The 23,900-nt window shown below is 41.9% G+C and overlaps 2 protein-coding genes across 3 annotated transcripts in view; both read right to left on the reverse strand.

Annotated features, from left to right (window-relative positions):
- PPP3CC (protein phosphatase 3 catalytic subunit gamma) overlaps positions 1-2,958 on the reverse strand; it is a 51,518-nt gene extending 48,560 nt beyond the window's left edge. Inside the window, exon 1 of the mRNA XM_075207123.1 lies at positions 2,941-2,958. The gene's annotated coding sequence lies outside the window, so the exon portion shown is untranslated. The remainder of the gene's footprint in view (positions 1-2,940) is intronic.
- Positions 2,959-3,336: 378 nt separating this feature from the next.
- Positions 3,337-20,689, reverse strand: SLC39A14 (solute carrier family 39 member 14). 2 transcript variants are annotated; one of them, XM_075207126.1, is made up of 9 exons: positions 20,453-20,689; positions 18,300-18,523; positions 16,080-16,260; positions 11,897-12,066; positions 9,656-9,778; positions 8,802-8,978; positions 8,495-8,702; positions 7,233-7,417; positions 3,337-4,970 (listed from the first exon to the last, which is right to left on the reverse strand). In XM_075207126.1, the coding sequence occupies exons 2-9, from the start codon at positions 18,513-18,515 to the stop codon at positions 4,824-4,826; spliced, it is 1,407 nt and encodes a 468-aa protein (XP_075063227.1). In that variant the 5' UTR covers positions 18,516-18,523; positions 20,453-20,689; the 3' UTR covers positions 3,337-4,823. The 2 variants fall into 2 exon arrangements, with proteins under 2 accessions (XP_075063227.1, XP_075063226.1); XM_075207125.1 differs by lacking the exon at positions 11,897-12,066 and adding an exon at positions 10,049-10,218 and having other exon boundaries at positions 20,453-20,680.
- Positions 20,690-23,900: the final 3,211 nt, after the last annotated feature.

Here is a 23,900-nt window from a genome sequence, read left to right on the forward strand (position 1 = left end):
GTGTAATAGTGCTCTGATCACTGTGTGTGTATACATAGTGTAATAGTGCTCTGATCACTGTGTGTGTGTACATAGTGTAATAGTGCTGTGCTCACTGTGTGTGTGTACATAGTGTAATAGTGCTGTGCTCACTGTGTGTGTGTGTGTGTGTACATAGTGTAATAGTGCTGTGCTCACTGTGTGTGTGTACATAGTGTAATAGTGCTCTGATCACTGTGTGTGTGTACATAGTGTAATAGTGCTGTGCTCACTGTGTATATACATAGTGTAATAGTGCTGTGCTCACTGTGTATATACATAGTGTAATAGTGCTGTGCTCTCCCTGTGTGTGTATACATAGTGTAATAGTGCTGTGCTCACCCTGTGTGTGTATACATAGTGTAATAGTGCTGTGCTCAATGTGTGTATACATAGTGTAATAGTGTTCTGCTCACCCTGTGTGTATACATAGTGTAATAGTGCTGTGCTCACTGTGTATATACATAGTGTAATTGTGCTGTGCTCACTGTGTGTGTGTACATAGTGTAATAGTGCTGTGCTCACTGTGTGTATACATAGTGTAATAGTGCTCTGATCACTGTGTGTGTGTGTGTGTGTGTGTGTGTGTGTGTGTACATAGTGTAATAGTGCTGTGCTCACTGTGTGTGTATACATAGTGTAAAAGTGCTGTGCTCACTGTGTGTGTGTGTGTGTGTGTACATAGTGTAAAAGTGCTGTGCTCACTGTGTGTATACATAGTGTAATAGTGTTCTGCTCACCCTGTGTGTATACATAGTGTAATAGTGTTCTGCTCACCCTGTGTGTATACATAGTGTAATAGTGTTCTGCTCACCCTGTGTGTATACATAGTGTAATAGTGTTCTGCTCACTCTGTGTGTATACATAGTGTAATAGTGTTCTGCTCACCCTGTGTGTATACATAGTGTAATAGTGCTGTGCTCACCGTGTGTGTATACATAGTGTAATAGTGCTGTGCTCACTGTGTGTGTATACATAGTGTAATAGTGCTGTGCTCACTGTGTCTGTATACATAGTGTAATAGTGCTGTGCTCACTGTGTGTGTATACATAGTGTAATAGTGCTGTGCTCACTGTGTTTGTGTGTGTGTGTACATAGTGTAATAGTGTTCTGCTCACCCTGTGTGTATACATAGTGTAATAGTGCTGTGCTCACCGTGTGTGTATACATAGTGTAATAGTGCTGTGCTCACTGTGTGTGTATACATAGTGTAATAGTGCTGTGCTCACTGTGTGTGTATACATAGTGTAATAGTGCTGTGCTCACTGTGTGTGTACATAGTGTAATAGTGCTGTGCTCACTGTGTGTATATACATAGTGTAATAGTGCTGCGCTCACTGTGTGTGTATACATAGTGTAATAGTGCTGTGCTCACTGTGTGTGTGTATACATAGTGTAATAGTGCTGTGCTCACTGTGTGTGTATACATAGTGTAATAGTGCTCTACTCACCATGTATCTCCTGGTGTAATAGCGCACTATTCACCCTGTATACGCACACACCTCCCAGTGTAATAGCACAATATTCGCCCTGTATACACACTCCCACCAGTGTAATAGCGCACTACTCCTCATGTATACACCCACCAGTTCCCAGTTATAATAATTTGGGTTGTATTTGTTACATTAGCCATAAGCATGTATTTTCGTTTTAGTTTAGCCCAGGCTGATCTTGATATTTAAAATGCTAAATCATCCTAACATCATAGATAGCAGGGAAGACTGATATATATATCATCCTTGGTGTCCATGATACCTTTTCTGATTACTCACTCAAATATATTGCAAATGGAATATAAGTGTGAAATGGTTCAGACTGGCATGGATGTGCAGGATATAAATGAGACACCAAGTGATGTTTTCTAAACCACTGTACTAAAATATCAATGATAACATTCTACTATTTTGCCAGTAATTGAATAAGGGTAAATTATATGTAAACAGCAACAATTGTATAACATATGATAAATATAATTGCCTGACACATAAGACAAATACATCAATGTATGTAACGGATGCCGCACTGCCAATCACATTGCTACTTCAAGGCTTTATTCTAATGTAGGATACTAAGCCAGGCAAAATAATCAGCACTGGACATGATCATAATGCAATCCTTGTGTGTTGGAAAACTTTGTAGGGTTGTAAACAATGGAGTTTGTTTTATTATCTTAACAAGTACTTCCTAATGAAAATTACATGGATATTAGACAGATATCACATTACAGCTATATTTGAGTTGTTGTTATGTATGGCAGTAGTTTGCTGTTACATTAAGCTCCCCCCTCCCCATCAGGCTAACATGTTTCTTGTGGATAAAGATAACTTTTAAAAAAAAAAAAAAAAAAAAAAATACATGCAAGCCATCTGTCAATGCCGATACATAGAACACTGTTAAATTGTGATGTAATGCCAACAGCAGAGGAAAGGGACCTTGGAGTTATAGGTTCAGATGATATGAAGGTCAGCGAGCAGTGAAGTCAGGAAGTGGGAAAAGCCAGTAGAATACGTGGAAGAGGAAGTAGTGGTAGGAAGAGGGAGGTTATATGGACACTATAGTTAACTGGTTGGACCTCGTCGGCTGTACTGTGCACATTTCTGGTGGCCCTATCTGCAAAGTGTCATTCAGAAAAATAAAAGGGGGAAAAAATAAAATAAATACCACTAGTACTACAACTACTACTACTACTAATAATAAATAAATCAGAGAATGGCTTCCAAAATGGTAAATGGCCTGCAAAACAAAACTTATTAGGACAGATTTTAGAACATGTGCAACTGAGAGTAGAGAAGGGACAGCGGTCATACATTAGAAACTTTCAAAATATATTAACGTAGTCAGAGAGGTTGTAATATTAAACGTAAAAGGAAACACTTTGAAATTGGAGGAAGACTGTAGGGTGATATAAGGAAGAACTTTTACCTAAAGGGTGATGATAGATCCAACGGATAGTTGTGCTGCGGCCCTATACAGAAAAGGAAGCATGGTACAAATATATTACTGCTGTAAAGACTTAATATCATCTAGGAGCAATAAAAACAACAACAAATGGACAGACTATTTTGAGTCTGTTTCGTTATTCAATTCTATGCTATAAAAAGGTGCCAGCTTACCTCCTTCGTTCACACGCTGCCCATGAGAAAACTGAGATGTAACTTTATCCTACAGTAACAGCAGCATTTATAACTGCAGACAGAATACCACAATACCGATGTGCAGTTCTCCCAAATCAAGAAGTGTGTTTCTGCTAGTCACTTCAGAGACTCTCCACCCATTTCATACCATCAAGGACCAGAAAGAAAAACAATTCACAAAGTCTCTGTATTTAAGTGTTTATTGTCAGAACCTGAGATGGAAGTTTCAGAAACAGAGTGCAAACAATGGATGCAATGTGCTCCCTCTTTATACTGCCCATTTGGAACAAGAGACAATGTTATTGTATGCCATTTAAAAGAGTCAATAAATAATAAAAAAAAAGATTTCAACAAAGATCCACTAATGCATATTTCTTAGGAAAATAAATGTGGGTAAGGTAAGATTGGCAGCAGAAGGGAGCACTGTACTCTGCTTTTCTAGCAGAAAAACAAAAAACCACATCCAGCTATTGTGCTGTTCTGGGATTCTCAGCAGACATATCGCTGCATTCGCTCATTCCAATGCTGGACTCTACATCCCTCAATCGTGAGGAACTCTATAAACTCGCACACAAAGTATCAGCGTCTAAACCAGCACTGGACAATCTGACTATTACAACTGTGCTATTGCAGCCTTTCAGCTACTACATTGCACTGCAGTCAGTATATTGCATCACACTGCATGTCCTACATACACACAAACGCACTTTCAGTTCAGCTCACCCGTTTACTTCAATATATAACAAACACTATTTGGCTGTCACTGGAGCAGCAGTAGGGAGGAGAGAAGGTCTGGTCAAGACCAGACTTTATCCACCACCTCTTGGTCAGTTTGTCAATGAGAAACCAAGGGAAAGATATAACGTCAGATAAACATAACGGAAGAGCATACATTAGCGTATCAATGACATAATGGTCAGCATGGCTCCAGCAGGAGAGGGGTTGTCAGTTCTGCAGTAGTGCTTGGGGAATTCTCCACCTTTGTTCAGTCAATTTGGTCCATTGTTTTGGAGGAATATAAACCATTTATCAATATGATAAGATACAATTTCTAAAAACAGTCATCAAAATACATATTTATCTCCATTACAGAGACTCTAAAAAGGAGAGCAAGCAATTATTATTGGTACTCGCTGGTTTGGTAGGGGCTCTGTAAAGAAATTGCATTGATGGAGAGTCAGCAACAACCAATGAAGTCTTACGCCCAAGTTCAGAAAACATGCTGGCATTTCTTGTTCACCAGCAGGGGCAGGCTGGCTGGGCTGGGGGCAGTCCCGTATTGGGCTACCCTGGGCTGGGTCATTGGGCTACCTGCATTTTTTTTTTTCTTTAAAATGTTCCTAATAGGCTGCTGAGCATAGTCTTGCCTCCTGGGCTATAATTTCAGCCAGCCGCTGTACACTAAAATGTCTAGATCATGGCTTTGTACTTCGCCATAAGGTCTTCTTCAGGTTAGAGGGCCAAGTGACTTCCACAAAGGTTGTAGGGTGCTTGTCCATAGGATAGAGATGGCAGCACCGCCAGACATGGATGTCCTATCCATTGATCTCCATTGGTTTGAGGAATGACCATTGTTGTAAAGGCTCCTTCTCCCTTTGGTCACATCCCCTCTTATCTTTTTAAAGCAGGATTGAGAACTTGCATCAAGAAGCCCCGGCCTCTCTCCTTTGCCTATCCCAACTTTATCTGACCAGCGAATGTTGTCAGTAGCAGCATAATGGTGAATCCGGTGAGAAGACCGGCGTTCTGGATGAAAAAGGCAGTGAGGGGTCGGCCACCTTCTTCATCCTCTTTACTAACTTCATTCATCTCAGGGAACTGTCAGCGAAAAGAAAAGTCAAATAAACAGAAACCTGAAGGAAAGACAGGAATTACTATAACTCAATAGAATGATAAGATTTGTTTTACCCCGCAGTCTACAAGAACAATATTTTGAAGGTTCTTCTCAAAACAGAGGCTTCGTAAAGACACACAGTACAAGTGCAATATTATTAACAATTCTGAAAGATGCAGATGCAGCACATTACAATTAATGTCACATAATAGCTTTCCAGATGTTAATCATTACATCATAACTCCCATTCTTATCATAGATCACCTCGTCCTTCACTCTCAGCATAGACAGTGCTACACAATCACAGACAGCCATAGTCTGCACAATACTTGGTTTGTAGAACAGATGGAAGCATGAATATCTTCACAGGTTTTAGACAGACTGTTCTTGTTGAATAAATCAAGACTAATCTCTTGTGTAGTTAGTAGATCTTTAAGTTAAAAAAAAAAAATATTGCTTGATAAAGCCAAATAAAATATGCACAGTATTGAGGACAGTAATCAGAGGTACTGCACCCCTAAAATCTATGCAAGATGCTTCATTTTATAAAAGCAAGCAGCATCGTGTTCATAATTAAAATCATACAGAATGCCATCTCCTGCCTGTCAGGTACTACCTGGGGTGTCTATACTGCACAGGATACAGTCAGTCTACAAAGCACTCAGCTATCTCACACCTGCTCACATCTCTTCCCTAGTCTCCAGGATCTCCGAAAACTCAACCTCTGCTCTACACTTGTTCTTCACGTATCACCTTTTCTCACCCGACCCTCCATGCTGCCACTAGTCTCTGGAACCCTCTTCCTCAGGTCAACAGACTCAGAGGCGCCAAGCTTTTAAACCCCAAAACTCATGTCTGTATAGCTAGTAAGTATATACTGGAGCTCACCCCTATAACTTGTTTCACTCATCTGATCCATTAGAATACCATAATCTGATTTACAATACACTCAGCTTACACATTCCATTATCTCTTGTCTCTACTGCTTTACCGTTAGATTGCAAGCTCTTAATCCCACTGTCTAATGTGAAGTGTAAAATCCAGTCATTGGTATTGTGCCCTGTATGTATCATTCTCTGTACAGAGCTAGATGTTGGCGATTTTGATCTTATTAATAACTCACAATATTCATAACTTAGACCCCGCAACAGACCAGCCCATACTTTTTTCAAAAATAATATTCGTATCCCTAGATATTGATCTGTTACTGTATAACAATTTGTACATTTTTAATTACTTACTGCCCCATAGGATTGCAATCTACTCCAGCCGTCTGTACAGACCCATTTACAGAGCAATGTATGTTTCGCATACAAAGTATTGCAAGCTGTGTAAGCGTCTTCTCTATTAATATTTCAAGCAAGATTCTTGGCTTGATGGACCACTGATCGAGATGCCGCTACTATATTGATTTATTATTTAGCTTATCGATTTATTTATTTTTGTTTTGGGTTTATTTACAACTTTGATGCAAAAATTAAAAACACTTTGGTCACATCAAATACCACAGAACTCAATGAGAGCACACAGTTCTTTACATGTACAGGTGACACAGGGGTAATACACTTGAGTTAGCCCATTTTTTTTTATTTTAGGTATTTATTTTTAAAAACCCTTGTATTTACCCAAGAGTTCTATGCCAGGGATCTTTGATCGAGGAAAAAAGTTAAGGTGTATGATGCTACAGTACTTCGTGAAAAGCAAAGAGACCAAATAGGACATTTAAATATCCATCAAATCAGAGGACAGTATCCCACGCTTCACTCAGCTCACCAAATTTAACACACTTAAAAACATCCGAGGACTGAACAGAAGGATTGGTTTCCCTATATGACCAAGGGACTGGATTACATGGGGGTCCTATTAATACGGTCAGAAAATCACATCGCACACATCAATAGCAGTCATCTCCTGACCAGATTTATACCTCAATCTACCCAATAGCTTTAACCCCATTTTGGAGATCACATAAGTGGCAATATCATATCAATTTGCTGATATTACAGCAGTGTGGTCAGCGTAAACAGGATATTATGGAGTAAAAAAGACACTTCCCTAATATACTAGCCTAACCTGTGGGAACATGCTGTATTGCCCAGTCATGTTTCATAACTGGTTATACCCAATAAATATCCTAATCCTCCTCAACCATTTAATGCAATGTCACCCGTCTTGTATAGAAGGCTCCTGGTTCCAGTCTGGACAGAAGAGGAGTAAATTGTAGGCTATTCCTTGTTTGTACTCACCATGTCAGCAAGTGCAATGTACAGGAACATTCCTCCTGCTAAGCCGAAGATCCAATTAGAACTGAAGTGACTAGCGGCAACGATCCCAAAAGCCAAGCCCAGATAGCAGCAGCACGCAGACAGAAAGTTAAAGAAAAGAGCCTGGGGAATGCTCATCCCAGCATTTAGCAGGATGACAAAGTCGCCTGCAACATAACATGGGGGAAGGTTAATACACAAACACTAGAGAGCGCACACAACAATGCAAGTGGGGGAAATGGCATGCAGAAAACATGGCAGATCTGTTAAGAGCTCTCAGGATCCGCTCTACTCATGAATGATGGAATAATGCACTTATGTAACGGTCATAGGTCCCCAATTCTGTACTGGGTCTGCATTCACCATGTCTTCTATAAAACTAGTCTTTTTCCTATAACATACTTGCCAACATTTAGAAACCATTTTCCAAGTACACACTGCTGTGGCTCTTAATGCAAGTATACGTCATTACACCTCCCATCATGGCCTACTCCTTGGGCCCGATCTTAATTCAGGTTTTACACTCTAGACCAGAAAACAGGCATCCTGAAACACTGCAGTGGTCGCAGGGGCGGCCCACTATCCTTCAAAGGGGCAGCACATTATCCTTAATCTCAGTAATAAGTTAAATCAATACATTTGATCAAAGAAAGTTAGACCTATCTGTAATAACATATCAGCAGGGATTTTAAACAAGTGTTGTAAACAAATCTGACAATAAAGCAGGAAGGAGCTGAAGTCACAGTTAAAGGCTTACAGACCACATGGACCCCTAAGACCGTCTATTGCCCATCATTGAGCTAGACATCTTAGATCTTTTAAGTGCTGGTGAATATAGTATTAGAAATCAGTTTCCATATTGCAGCAACTGATCCAAGTCTCACAGCCAATAATACCCAAAAGACTAACTCTTCAATACAGACAGCAGCCAAAAAACCATCAGATACTTTTGATAGTAACCTCCAACTGGTTAAGGGAAAGTGGACTTAAAGTACAGACCTTCGGCTTCTCTCTTACAGGCAGTTCCTTGTATTTTCAGGATATATTTAGTTACCTATTATATGGCATCCCCTCCAGGTCACTGTATAGAAGTTGCATGATTTGTTTCCTATTATTCCAATAAGCAGAGCTAGTGATCAGTATCATTATGGTTACTGCATCAACAGGGAAATGCCAAGTGCCAAACCTTGGTCTTGTTTGCATTGGGTGAGTAACATAAGAGGGACTGAAGTACTCGTCCATACCGAGTTCATGGGGAAACTCTTCACACAAGATGGCGATGGACGTGCTGACCCCTTGGAAGACAGAGACTGAGAATGAGGCTCCAATGGCCAGGCCATCTATGAAATTATGGAGCCCATCACTGAGTGTGATCATCCAGGCTAACGTGCCGATGTCAGAGTAACGGATCCCCTTCAGCCAGTAACAGGAGCTCTGTTGCCCAGGGAGGTCCTAAGTTAGAGGTAAGGGAGGCGGCGTTATAGTAAACCAGTAATATAGAAGGATTTCCCTAGTGTTTCCAGAAGCAGGAATCAGACACACGTAACTAACCTGCACAGCCAGTGACCCCACCACAACCTTCTCATCGCTGAGTTGTTGTCGAAGGTCAGACTCGCTGCTACCTGGTGGCGGAATCATGTGATCCAGGTCTCCATTCTGCAGCTTCTCCGTCACCCCCTCTTCAGCATCACGTTTACTGGGGCCAGCGGTGTAGTGACTGTGGCCGTGCTGCGTAGGGACGTTGTAAGAGTTAATATCTGCAAACACTAAATGCTACGTATAACGTCCACGCTATGAATCACATGTGGGTCCATCACCTTATTTTCCATCACTAGACCCAATTGTTTCTCTAAAGGTTACTATTTTCAGAACAAATAATGTGACCGTAAAGAATATTTTCAAATTGTTGGCAACCTTGCTCCCAACATTACTATAAAATACAAAATCACTATCACACCAGTTTTGGAGACCCACCAGCCTGAAAACAGGTCTCGTCTTCTCTGATAATTTCCCATTTAGATGCAGTACCTGCTTTCACTATTGGATACAAGCTGCACCAGTTAAAAAGGTTTTCAGTCAGTAAACGGTATTTACAAGGACTGGTAGCTCTGTAACTTACTCTGCCTTTAAAGGTCAAAAAATAAATAAAAATAAAAAAAAATCAGTTCCATCAGTGCAACCCAAAGAGAAAAAGACAATGCAGGCATAAAGCTGGTGTAGTCACATACATTATTTTTTGGTCATAAAAACGTAAAATTAGAATTTCCTCCGCTTACTCAAACAAAGTTAAACACTGGATCCTGCCATACATCTATGAAAGCTCATTCTACATCCCGTGTCAAAGACTTGCAGATCTTTCCAATGATCGGGACCTAAACACAGCTCCTTGACTGCCGAGAGATTACCTCATGTTTCTGCTTGAGAAGCATCTTCAGGATCTTTTCAGTGAAAAAGAAAAGATAAAAGCCACCGAAGATCACTGCGGATGTGGATACGTAGGAGTCCTCCAGTGGGTCAAACCCAAATGCCTGCGGTATGGGGAGAAAGGAGACTCAGGGACCTGGAGTGGAATGGATAAAATACTATGGTCTTCAAAAGATGTAGGCCAGCTGTGGTACCTCAGCTCCAAGCAAGCAGAAAAGCTGGGGAGCCACAGGTAGGCCAACACCGTTCTAAAATGTGTTGTCTACAAGCAAAGATCAAGACCAAAACACACACACACACACACCCCAACACAATCTAATCACTACAATGTTGTACAATATACAGTCTCAGATTTGTAAAACGGTCCCCCATACCTCAGGGATGAGCTGAAAGAGAGCGTTGGAATAGAGGGTCCCAATGGCGAGAGCAATGAAGAAGAGGAGAAGACGCTTGTAACAGGCTTTCTTCATGAAGGGTACCACGCCAGCCCCCAGGAGGGAGCAGAGAGATATGATGGTGACACATAGGATGCCATAACCCCAAACTGAGAAAGGAATTGTGAGGGAGGAACAGACAACATAAAAGAGGGAGTCAACATGCAATGAACAGGAGAAAGGAGAGGAGAGAGGAGACAAGTGACATAGGATAAAGAGATAAAGAGAAAGCAACATTGGACAATAAGACACAGACAACAGTACAGATAGCCAGAGAAATTCAAACCAGAGGGGAGGGGAAGAGAGAAAAATTATAATGAATGATTCGATTCCACAGATATCAGTCTGATCAAGTCAATAGAATAATCTTAAGCACATATAAACTGAGCAATAAAGGGAATAGTACCACAGTAAGTCTATACCACACTCATGCTCTGTAGAGGGCCTTCTCTACCCTTCTTTAAATGTTTAATTGTTTGGACTCAATGGGCATCAAAAAAATGATTTGATTCAGCATGGTCCTCCAGATCCAGGACTCGAGTGCAATAGTCAATTACAAACAATGGCAGTAAGCATGTTGTAGGCTGAATAAATATTTACTAGACTGCAGCCTATCAAATCACTAGAAACTAGTGACATCACTAAGGCATTGGGAAACATAACATGGTGATGTTACACGTTTCTAGTGAAGGACTGCATGCAGATGATCACTTGATAAGGCTACAAAATGGCCGACTCCACTTGGTGTAGGTGATTTTATTGCTCAGTGTAAATGTGCAGATTTCCCCCCAATCTCACCACTGTATATAATGTATGGGAACATCATATACAGGAAAGCAAGATGAGTATTTCAAAAGTACATTAAACCAAGATTACAGAAGAAGTTTCATCGACTATGGATCCCAGACACATAAAACCAAAATCTGCTGTGTTTTCTGATGTAACAGAATATCTCACTATATGGTCACCTCAGTCAGACCAAAGGGGTCATCGGTCATAGCAGAAAACATAGCCACAAATTACACCCTGAAAATAAGAAAAAGACAAGTTGAATTGACATAGGGAATTAATATGTTGCCAAAAGAATAATTCCTGTAGTGTTACATACATGTAGTTCATTTTGATTGAGATGGAAGAGAACACATTAAAGTGTACCTGCCACCAATACACAATGAAGGCAGCCATTTTATATCTGAACCAATTTCCAGGAACTAGTGAACTGAAAGGCAGCATTCTTGGGAAGACCGGATCATCCCACAAAATGGCTTCCTCCATCGTGTGTTGGTGACTAACAGATTGAACAAAAGAAAGATCTGTCAGCTCATCAAGGAAATAAAGGCAGCACCTTCTGAGACCTGAGCACACACTATGTTTTTCACATTAGCCTTATAAAGTCATTATTAGGTCCCTCCTACTTCCCAAGTGTTACATGTAAGAGTCATCTTAAATGCATTAGTTCTAGTGTACAAGGTTGCAATAGTGAGAATACATATTGCACTGCCAACTGCAGTCAATATGCTGTAATATAAGAGATACTGTGTCCCCAACCGTATATTGTAAAGATATGTAACTAAAAAGTTTCATGAACATATGAAGGTAGATATTTCAGGCCCAGTGTATTTATACAGGGCATGAAAAAGAAAAAGGTCAGTGAAGCGGTCAGATTTTAATTGTAAATGTATTATAAAACAGTCTACCGGGAGATAGTGGAAGTGTTCAAGACTAGTGTGTGTAGGTGAATGTTCTGTAGAGCGTGAACTCCCTCTGTGGTGTTAGCTGGTACTGCACCTCTGGGATCAACTGCAGAAGAGCATTAGACAGCAGCGTGCCGATGGACAGGGCGATGAAATAGATAAGCATTCGTCGAAAGATGGGTCTCCCAACGCATGGGGCAACAAACACGCCCAGGAGAGAGGACAGGCTGATCACGGTGACTGCCAGGAACCCAAAACCCCAGACTGCAGGATAAGAGTACAGTGAGGGATTCATATAGGGACAGAGTGGGAACAAAAAGGAAAAATAAAAAACAAAATATATCTAATAATAATAGCAATAATAATACAAAAGAAAATAAAAACTTTTACCCCTAACATGAACAGTCTGAGAATAACAGTTAAAAAGTATAAAGAATAATGCCACATAGATTGCCATTTTTACCTTATCCTTCCTTGTAGAGTGTGTGTGTGTGTGAATTTGCCAAGTCTATTGGGAACTAGACCTTGAAGGAGTGTAATGAGAATCTGCTGTTCCACACACCCATCCATAATGTCCTTTTCCTATCAGGTTCATTTGTAACACTAGTTTTTATAGTGCAAGGTACAGAATCTAGAACCATTTTTGGGTAGAGAAGTAACCAAGGCCATACATGGATATTTTTTTAAAAAAGCCTTATAAGACAATTGTTCAGTACACCCCCCTCTCCCCCCACTATCTAGTTTTTTATTTTATTTTTAAGCTAGACGTGAACATTTGCCCTCCATTTTTGAATGCAGATTAAGGATTTATTTAAGAGATCCTTGCAGCTAAATCTGAAGACCAAATACTTTCTTATACCATGGAGTATGGACAACATCTATTTACATATAGAAGCTAACTCTAATGTTTTCTGTTTTTTCTGCCTTTTCCAATCACTGTCACTCTAAATTTTATGCAAAGTAATGCTGCATATGCCTATATTACACTAATGTAACAGTGGTCTAAAATCCAGCATCAACATATAGGCACTGAACACACTACATGGGCCAGTTACTGCCAAACCCTTGTTGGATCTATGAAACACCTAGTTATGGACTGGCTGCTGCAATGAAATCTTATCATTAGCAATGGCCATAATCATGTTTAAATATATGTGGCATGTTCATCTCAGGTTTTTAACATGTCCAGAATATAATTTCCAGTTCTCAGTCACTTATATATAGTAAAACATTATCACTTAAGTGACAAGGACCAGAAAATTAAAGTGCTGGGTGAAAGAAGACCATGTGATTTTACAAAGCTGGTGTCCGGGCATTTCAGGCCATTCAGTTCAATCACACAGCAGTGCATCGTACGTCCTCCACAACTCCTGTCTCCCCGTGTGTGCAGGACAATAGCTAGGTCGCTGCTGCACTGATACAGCAGTCTGTCGTAGGAATGTAGAGTAATGGAGGTGTTGCTAATAACAAGCTGAAAGCATTTCTGGAGAAGATATAAAATTATTTACAGAAACGGAGTACAAGGGAATGACATGATTTGATGTGTGTGGGATTCATGGGATCTAATTGGTACTTCCTATTAAATAGCTTACCCAGTCTGTGTCTCTCTACAAGCATAACAAGTTTAGGAAGCAAGGTACTGGAAGAGAATTTGACCCCCTCATCTCCCTATAAACTACTGTCCTCTCCTGTTCCTGCCCAATTTACTAGTAGTGGGACGGACTGGTGGGATGTCCCAAGCCGCCTATTCACAGGAGGGATGTAATGGGACAGCAGTGGTGGAATCTGCAGCCTTTTGTGGCTTTGAATGCAACCTGCCTGCAGAAGGTTAGTCTGTGTGCAGAAAGCCGCGCTGAATGCACCAAGGAGGTCAGGGAACGAGAGGAGGGAGCTATAATAAACAGCATCTTGCTGCTGGCCCATTAAGAAATTAAAGCCCCTGAATGCCTTGCAATCTAGATCACCAGAGAGTTTGGATGCTTAGAAAGGAATAGCTTACTCTCAGAACAGCCAAGAAGCCAACAGATAACCGACTGGTCTACAATTAAAGAAAAGTTTAAAAACCAAGAGAATATCATGTTTCCAAAATGATAACATTAGAGGGTAAAAAGCTAAAGCGTACTTTTTGCACAAAGGACAAACAAAGTAGCCATGAAGACGTGAAGCCACGATAGTGAATAAAAATCTTAGTAACTCAACACCAAGAAAGCGCGTGGACATGCACATATTACGCAATTTTATAGTCAGCAATTTTAAGTTACTAATATAAATTTTTGCTACACAATATCCTCAATTAAACCAAAATGCTCAGAGTTTACTCTATTGCTTTGGGACAACTTTTTGCTGTGAGTCTAGGTTTTCCAATATGAAAAAATGAAAACTTGTCTAAGGTCACAGATAACAGCCCAGCACTTGGAAGATAACTGGTGACCTCAACGCTGCAACATAACATTCCTAGAACAAAGAATTCAAGGTTTTGTGTTTAGTATTAAAAAGTAATAATTTGATTTGCAAACATTTCTATTTCCTTTTCTGTCTCAAAGATTTCCCACTCAAAGTTTAATTTTGTGTTATAAAAGTACATTCTCTATTATATTTTGGAATAAAAACCTCTATCTAAATATATATGTATATTTTTGTGCATAAACGCTGAATGTATACACTTATGCATCTTTCAATACAACATGCTGCCTTAGGAGATGCTTCGGATATGGGGTGTGGCCTCACGATTAAAAACAAGGTTTCGCACCTCTGGCCTAAGATAAAACAGCTGCTTGTAGGCCATGTCCACCTTATAAAACCTGGAAAGAGGAAGCTCTGCAGACCTGTCCTGCTGAAGCTCCATGACACATGGCCTAGATAGGGCCAGCTGTCTGTGTCAAATGAGCCACAAGTTCGGAGGGCACTGGTTCCCTGATTAAACCATTCTGATCACCATTCTGGTCAGGAGATAGCATATTCTCTAAGTCCAGGCCACTTCTATATCCATCGAAAAGTACCAGAAGTACCAAAACAAAAACTGATATTGCAGAGACCCACACCTTAAGGGGTTCTCCTCTTCTTGCTTCTGTCCTGAAAGAAGAGGTACAATCATGTTGATAAACTCCATCCCTCGTACCATGACAGAGAGGGAGAAGAGGAAGGTTCCATGTACCAGGACGACGTTCTAAACCAGACTAAGGTAAAGAGAGACTCGTTGAACACCTGTAGGGGCACAGAGAGGCCGAAGGGGAGTGTTCAAAATTAGAAGCGTCCCCCACCTCAGGAACTGTAGGTGGTCCTCCCTGATGAGGAGTGATATGGCCTTTATGCCCAAGAATATGAACATTAGGACCTTCGGGTACAACACGGTCCTGAAAGACCCATCCTGACTCCTGTAAACAGACAGATGAGAGCCAGGTGAACATTTGTCTCCTGAGGTGGGAGTGGGCCCACTTGTGGAGGGTATCATAGGGTGGGAGTGGGCTGACAGATGAAGAGCACAGTGTGACTGTCCCTCAATCTCAGCACAGAGTGGCAAAGTAAAGTAACAAAAAACACTGAATAAAAGAGAATATAAAGATAAAATTACTCGGGGCATAAAACCATATGTCCAATTAATATGCATACATCTGGAAAAAGAAAACTGCCAGGATCAGGAGAAAGTGAGGTTTTATAGGGAGAAAATGGGTAACTTCTCTTCCAGTGCCTGCCCTCCTAGACTGCAGAGCTTTATATGTAAACTATACAGCAACAACAACGATAAAAATACTATATACACACACATTAACTTAGAGAAGTCCATAAATACATATTTTAGTAATTATGCTCCAAATTATCTGGAAAGACCCAAATCAAAGGATGCTGGACAACAGATTCCATACATGTACAACATTTTTCTCCCCCCAGTTTCACATAAACAAGTTTTACACAATAAAAACATATTGGAAGGCAACAAAAATACATTTTTGAAGAGCTAAAGCCTGGATAATATGAACACTCATAAGCTATTTTCTGGCTGAAGATTTGGCAACTCTGATGTCCTTGACAGGTAATTGCATCTCTTACTGCCAGAAGCCTTGGAATATCACATCCATCAAAATAGAGCAAATACATTATTACAAACTAAGAAGATAAATTGTTTAAGGATTTATTTTTTTATTTTATTTAAAAAAAAACAACAAAAAAACAAACCAAACTACAGAAACTAGATGCTCAAGGTTATGTTGCCCTTATCTATAATGCCCCGAGGAGATCTTCATTAATTGCATCTTAGAGAGCTGGCTTTTCTTTCTTACCCTCGCCACTGCTGGGTCTTCCCTCTGTGCTGGAGACATTCTGGAGCATGGGGTTCTCCAGACACGCCTGGGTTTCCAACTGCTGGAGGATCGACGGACAGATATTCTGTAGTCCCTCTGCACCCACCGTGGAATTGGCGGTCAGGTTGTTGGCAGCAAAGACAGCAGATGCGCTGAGACACTGGGGAGAGAAGGAGAGTGATATAGTGTGCGACAAGAGGGGACAAACAGCTGTGCTGTCTAAGCTACCTATATCAACCCTGCGCTCTCTAGAATGAAGTCACATTGTACATCATGCAGGCACAGCGCTATAGCCAGAATTCTCAGCGTAAGAGGATTCCCGTTCTGTGCATTTGCACCTGATGCTGCACACAAAAATGGTGACACAGGAAGATGTGAGGGTTGAGGAGCAGCAGGGACCTAAATCTGAAGCAGCCTAAACACAAAGATGCCAAGTGTACACAGTGGTTGACTAAGCAGGATCTATTCTATGTAGCAAGCATGCCTTTGTTACTAGTGTCCTGCCGTCCACACGTCAATTAAGCAAGAGATATTAGGCAATTTACCAGATATCGCAACAGGAGGCCAAAAAACTAGTATTGATTGATAAATCAGTCAAACCAATCCGCTTATCGGGCAAGCTGTCAAAGCACGAGCATCTTCCACTGCTCTAACAGGGAGCAGTGAATCCAGAAGCTACCTAGCAGCTTATTCAGAGCAACCTGCAGTCACATGCCATCCGGTTTGGCCCCCCTTAAAACAGGAGGATCGGCCTACATGTGGCCACTTAAGCCCATGTGTCCATTTAATGATCTTCAGGTACAGTGATACAGACTTGTAGGTCACGGGCATCTTAAAATGCTTAAAACTGTACCCCCTTTCATATACTTCATTACTTCTCGCATTCCCAGTTTATGTTGCATTGACAGAATACTAGATCAGCATTGTATAATGTATGTTGGTGTTATGCTTCTGCCTAGATGTTTACTATCTAACATTCTAGAGAGTTTATTCTCTCCTAATAGTTTATCATGTTTTACTGTATAGGTAGCAATCTTGCAGCGATTTTGCAACTCTCCCTACATAGTACAGGAATCATTAATTGCTGTAAGTATCTACACTTCCTTTGTATACTGTATTCGGTATTCTGTTCCATCGCTTAACACTAAATAAAATACAGCTAAAATATTAAATACATTGCACATTAACTAATCACACATGCAATTTGTGATTTCTTTCCCAGAGGGGTTTAATAATTAATAGTAGGATAAACCTACAACACCACAACAGCACTTGGAGACGGGTAATTTAATAAGGGTACGAGCCAAAGGACACAGATAGATAGCACTTGGCAAAGCTTTTATGTTCAAGACATATGGGTGCGTGGAACCTAACAGTCTGGCAAAACTATGACAGCTATCAAAACTATCATAACAAACTACAGACAAATGAATGCATGTTACAGGTGTGACATTACAGTGTGATATGAGCAACCACAGGAGCAAATGGAATAAAACTAGTACATGCATTTTTGCATACACACTGTGAAGTACTCGTTTGAGGGATCTATAAACAATCAGAATGGAGCAACATGCATCAATTTATTGGCTCACTGCCTGCGGTATAGAAGTAAACTCCAGGGGATGCCAATGGGCAATATGGCTTGTCCAACTAGTCAGCAACTGATATCTGCAAAGTTTACTGTCAGACTGTAAACACTAGAGCGTCAATGATCCGTAATAGCAGCTTCCTACATGCATGTGGTACTTGGCAGGAGGGTGTTTACTGCAGAAACAAATCTTGGTGGTCTTCTCAATAAAGAGTACACATATGAAGAGAGGGAGTGGGGTAAACAGACAGAGCAATTGATGACAGGATGAAACTATACAGTGGTTACATAAATGTATGGGTCTCCATAAATGAAAGAATTTTCCAGGCACAGATGCCAAAAAACACATTTCTAAGAATCCCAAGCTCAGATTAAAGATATCCAGCTACAATAGGTGTTGTTTTTTTTTATATTAGTCATGGAATCTTTCCACACCCTCAACTACTACAACTGCAGGGGAACCTCCTAATGAACCCTCACTCCCACACACACTGTACACCAAATATGTTCTGCCTTTCAATAGACATAGAACAATTATCTTCTATCCACGATTAAAGTTGCTATTTCCCCCCATTCATGTAATCTATTTACTGCATTAGTGCAATGCTCACCTGTGATATGTTGCGGGGGTCACTACTCCCTCTTCTCACTTCTAGCCGCTCCAACAGAGATTGCAGCTGCAGTAATGAGAGGGTTTCATTTTCTCCATACCTGTGCAAGACATCTTGCAGGAACAAGGCAGCACTCAACTCATGGCCAGAGGCAGGGACAGCCAGTAGTAAAACTCCAAACAGCAAGGAGACCATGAGAGACCATATAGGAGTCATTATGCTTTCTAAAGTGAGACAGAGACAACATTAGAGGGCAGCAGTACAGGGGAGGCAGACATGAGGGGGACAGCAAAGGAAGGTGGCAGGAGGGGGGGGGGGGGGGCAGCGCAGGGCAACACACACACGAGGGGGGACAGTGCAGCGCAACACACACACACGAGGGGGGGAGGGATAGACAGGAGGGGGGCAGACAGGAGAATGACAGCACAGGGTATCACACAGGAGGGGGGCAGACAGGAGAATGACAGCACAGGGTATCACACAGGAGGGGGGCAGACAGGAGAATGACAGCACAGGGTATCACACAGGAGGGGGGCAGACAGGAGAATGACAGCACAGGGTATCACACAGGAGGGGGGCAGACAGGAGAATGACAGCACAGGGTATCACACAGGAGGGGGGCAGACAGGAGAATGACAGCACAGGGTATCACACAGGAGGGGGGCAGACAGGAGAATGACAGCACAGGGTATCACACAGGAGGGGGGCAGACAGGAGAATGACAGCACAGGGTATCACACAGGAGGGGGGCAGACAGGAGAATGACAGCACAGGGTATCACACAGGAGGGGGGCAGACAGGAGAATGACAGCACAGGGTATCACACAGGAGGGGGGCAGACAGGAGAATGACAGCACAGGGTATCACACAGGAGGGGGGCAGACAGGAAAATGACAGTACAGGGTAACACAGGAGGGGGGCAGACAGGAGAATGACAGCACAGGGTATCACACAGGAGGGGAGCAGACAGGAGAATGACAGTACAGGGTAACACAGGAGGGGGGGCAGACAGGAGAATGACAGTACAGGGTAACACAGGAGGGGGGGCAGACAGGAGAATGACAGCACAGGGTATCACACAGGAGGGGGGCAGACAGGAGAATGACAGCACAGGGTATCACACAGGAGGGGGGCAGACAGGAGAATGACAGCACAGGGTATCACACAGGAGGGGGGCAGACAGGAGAATGACAGCACAGGGTATCACACAGGAGGGGGGCAGACAGGAGAATGACAGTACAGGGTATCACACAGGAGGGGGGCAGACAGGAGAATGACAGCACAGGGTATCACACAGGAGGGGGGCAGACAGGAGAATGACAGCACAGGGTATCACACAGGAGGGGGGCAGACAGGAGAATGACAGCACAGGGTATCACACAGGAGGGGGGCAGACAGGAGAATGACAGCACAGGGTATCACACAGGAGGGGGGCAGACAGGAGAATGACAGCACAGGGTATCACACAGGAGGGGGGCAGACAGGAGAATGACAGCACAGGGTATCACACAGGAGGGGGGCAGACAGGAAAATGACAGTACAGGGTAACACAGGAGGGGGGCAGACAGGAGAATGACAGCACAGGGTATCACACAGGAGGGGAGCAGACAGGAGAATGACAGTACAGGGTAACACAGGAGGGGGGGCAGACAGGAGAATGACAGCACAGGGTATCACACAGGAGGGGGGCAGACAGGAGAATGACAGCACAGGGTATCACACAGGAGGGGGGCAGACAGGAGAATGACAGCACAGGGTATCACACAGGAGGGGGGCAGACAGGAGAATGACAGCACAGGGTATCACACAGGAGGGGGGCAGACAGGAGAATGACAGCACAGGGTATCACACAGGAGGGGGGCAGACAGGAGAATGACAGCACAGGGTATCACACAGGAGGGGGGCAGACAGGAGAATGACAGTACAGGGTATCACACAGGAGGGGGGCAGACAGGAGAATGACAGTACAGGGTAACACACAGGAGGGGGGCAGACAGGAGAATGACAGCACAGGGTATCACACAGGAGGGGGGCAGACAGGAGAATGACAGTACAGGGTATCACACAGGAGGGGGGCAGACAGGAGAATGACAGTACAGGGTAACACACAGGAGGGGGGCCAGACATAACAATGACAGCTCAGGGTAACATACCGCCACTGATGAAGATGACAGAGGCGACGCTGTAGCTCTCCCTTCCGTACAGCTGCCCTCACTCTCAGGGGTATCAAGCTCCCTGCGGCATCCAGGTCACTGAGCACATCACAGTCTCTCTGGCAGCAACGTGGACTTCTGGAGCTGGTACTTTAAGCTCTGACGTCACATCAAATTAAGCCGCGCCTCTTTTCCGTGGCGTAGTCAAAAGGGTGTGTCTTACAAATATATGGGGCCGTGACCATATCACCTGTTTTGACACACAACCCATTTAAAAACAAGTGACCCGAAACGTATTTACATGCACTGTACAAAAAAAATGTCTCCACTACTGAACACATAATTCTAGAACAGCAACTTTATACCGAAGACCAAATCAGCTTAAGCTAAAAGAATCGGCTTCTCCAAAATGGTTCCAACTAATGGAGTCCCTACGATAAAATTCCCCTGCCTCTCTAGCGTTTAGAACACTGTGTACCGTACTGAATGAACTTATGTTGACAGAGTCCCTCCCGCTTTTTGATTGGGTAGTAAAAAAAAAAAAGCACGTGACACCCAGCGTACGGAGGTTTTTATTCAAAAACGTAGGACTGATATCACGTGTGTATTGGGTTAATAGAGGTTTTTAACCCATGGTGCTCCAGGACTGTGGAACAGCATGCCCGGCATGCTGGGTTTTGTAGTTCCAAACAATTGGAGGGCAACATTCTCTGAATCTGACATTAAAACAAAGTATGTGTCGTACACTAGACTCTCAGTGTAACCCAGTTCGCTCCAAATAGTGTTTTATTTGTATTTGATTAATAACAGAGAACAGCTTTATGGAGGGTAACATTACAGGTCCTTCACTGGGCTCACACTTATAATTAACATTAGACCAGTCATAATTAGGGTTATGTGAATACACAATGATAATTGTGTACGAAAACAATCGGCCATTAGTTTGTGACTAGAGATCTACCTTGATGTCCACATACCAAGAATTCTATGATTCTATACATCATCATCAATTTATATAGCGCCAACATATTCCGTAGCGCTTTTACTATACATGTGCGATTCCTTTCATTGTGTTGAATTAGACACTGTACAACTCAGTACCCTCCAAGCTGTGTTTTTTGTTTAATAACAGAGCACTATGAAGTGTAACATTACAGGTCCCTGACTAGGCTCACACCTATAATTAACAGACCAGCAATCATTAGGGTTATGTGAATGAACAATGCTAATTGTGTGTCTAATGCAATAGCCCATTAGTTTTTGACTATAGATCTATCTTGATGTTCACATACCTAGAATTTTATGTTTCTATACATCAGCGATTACTTTCATGATGTCAGCACATGTTTATGTGTCACCATAATAGGCTACAAGTGTCCCATGAATTTAGGAATTATGAGAGAAATGTCCTAAAAGAAAGGTTAAATTATGCAAAGTGTATGATATATCTACTATATTATATTGGAAATTATTATTCCAGCCAATATTTGCCTTTTTAACTACACTCATATTTGATCATTATTATATTTTGTTTATAACAATATAATGTGGTAATACTATAGGCAATGGTCAAAGTGGAAATTTAGAAGAGGCAGTATAGAAACGGTAAATTAATGGAAGTTGATAGTTTTACAATCAAAGCAGTAGGATAAGTGACAGTATGGCACACCTCCATATAAGGACCACTGACTATATGGATAAATTCCTCTGAATAATATATAGGGCTTCCCTAAGTTTAGTAGTATAATAATACTTTAGAAATAATGCACTCCAACTGTAAATGATAAGAATAATAAGTCACTTTGGATTTCCTTGACATGTATCATCATCATTTATTTATATAGCGCCACTAATTCCGCAGCGCTGTACAGAGAACTCATTCACATCAGTCCCTGCCCCATTGGAGCTTACAGTCTAAATTCCCTAATATAGACACACACTCACACACAGTCACAGACAGACAGACAGAGGGAACTAGGGTCAATTTTTGATAGCAGTCAATTAACCTACCAGTATGTTTTTGGAGTGTGGACGGAAACCAGAGCACCCGGAGGAAACCCACGCAAACACAGGGAGAACATACAAACTCCACACAGATAAGGCCATGGACGGGAATCAAACTCATGACTCCAGTGCTGTGCGGCAGAAATGCTTTCCACTAGGCCACTGTACTGTATAGAAGCATTTAAGTTACAGCCGCATGTCTTTATGTGGTCACAGTGACTTCTACTAGCCTTATATTTTACAAATAGGAGTGCATTATCTTATATATTGTAATATTTATGTATTACAAAAAATATGTCCACATGAAAGACTTTGCACTATCAAAAAGGTTGGAAACCACTGGTATACTCATTGGCTGACAAGGCTAAAGTTGAGTTCTGATTGCTGTTATGCAATTGATGGCTACACACGCTGCGATAACGCAGCATATGTAGCCACAAATTACCACAATGCTTGATAATTAAAGCGCTACGGAATCTGCTGGCACTATATAAATAAATGTTGATAATCATGGGGTTATTATTATTACCATTTATTTATATAGCGCCACTAATTCCGCAGTGCTGTACAGAGAACTCATTCACATCAGTCCCTGCCCAATTGGGGCTTACAGTCTAAATTCCCTAACACACACACACACAGACAGAAAGACACAGACAGGCACACAGACTAGGGTAAATTTATTAGCAGCCAATTAACCTACCAGTATGTTTTTGTAGTGTGGGAGGAAACCAGAGCACCCGGAGGAAACCCACGCAAATATGGGGAGAACATACAAACTCCTCACAGATAAGGCCATAGTTGATTTGTAGCCAGTCTATCTGGAAATATCTCAATAATGGCTGGCTTCCCCACAGATTGTGACATATGTATGTAATCCACGAATATGAAAAGCCAGCTCATAAGAGGTAAGGAAGTGAGTGCCGTAAAATGGGATTAATGCAAACTGAATAGATCTATGCAGTTTGATCCTTCCATCTGTGTGTTACGACTACATGCAGGTCTCGTCAGATTGCTGTGATCAAATCCAATTGGACTGCAATATGTACAATATGCATGATATACTAAGAGATAAGAATGCCCCCATGCTTTTCATTAATGAAGAAATGTCACTATGCCAGCTCTGTGTTCTCTGGTCAGTCTCAGTATGCTGCCAGGGTATGCAGGGTTCAGAGTTCCAAACAATTGGAGGACCACAGGTTCTGAATCTGATATACAAAGTGTGTGTAAAATAGACACTGTACAACTCAGTGCCCTCCAAGCTGTGTTTTTGTTTAATAACAGAGCACTATGGAGTGTAACACTAGGCTCACACCTATAATTAACATTAGACCAGCAATCATTAGGGTTATGTGGATACACATCGGTAATTGTGTGTCTAATGCAATAGCCCATTCGTTTTTCACTATAGACCTACTTATATTGTCCACATACCTAGAACTTT

This window comes from Mixophyes fleayi, chromosome 4, assembly GCF_038048845.1.
Source record: "Mixophyes fleayi isolate aMixFle1 chromosome 4, aMixFle1.hap1, whole genome shotgun sequence".
NCBI classification, from domain to species: Eukaryota; Metazoa; Chordata; class Amphibia; order Anura; family Limnodynastidae; genus Mixophyes; species Mixophyes fleayi.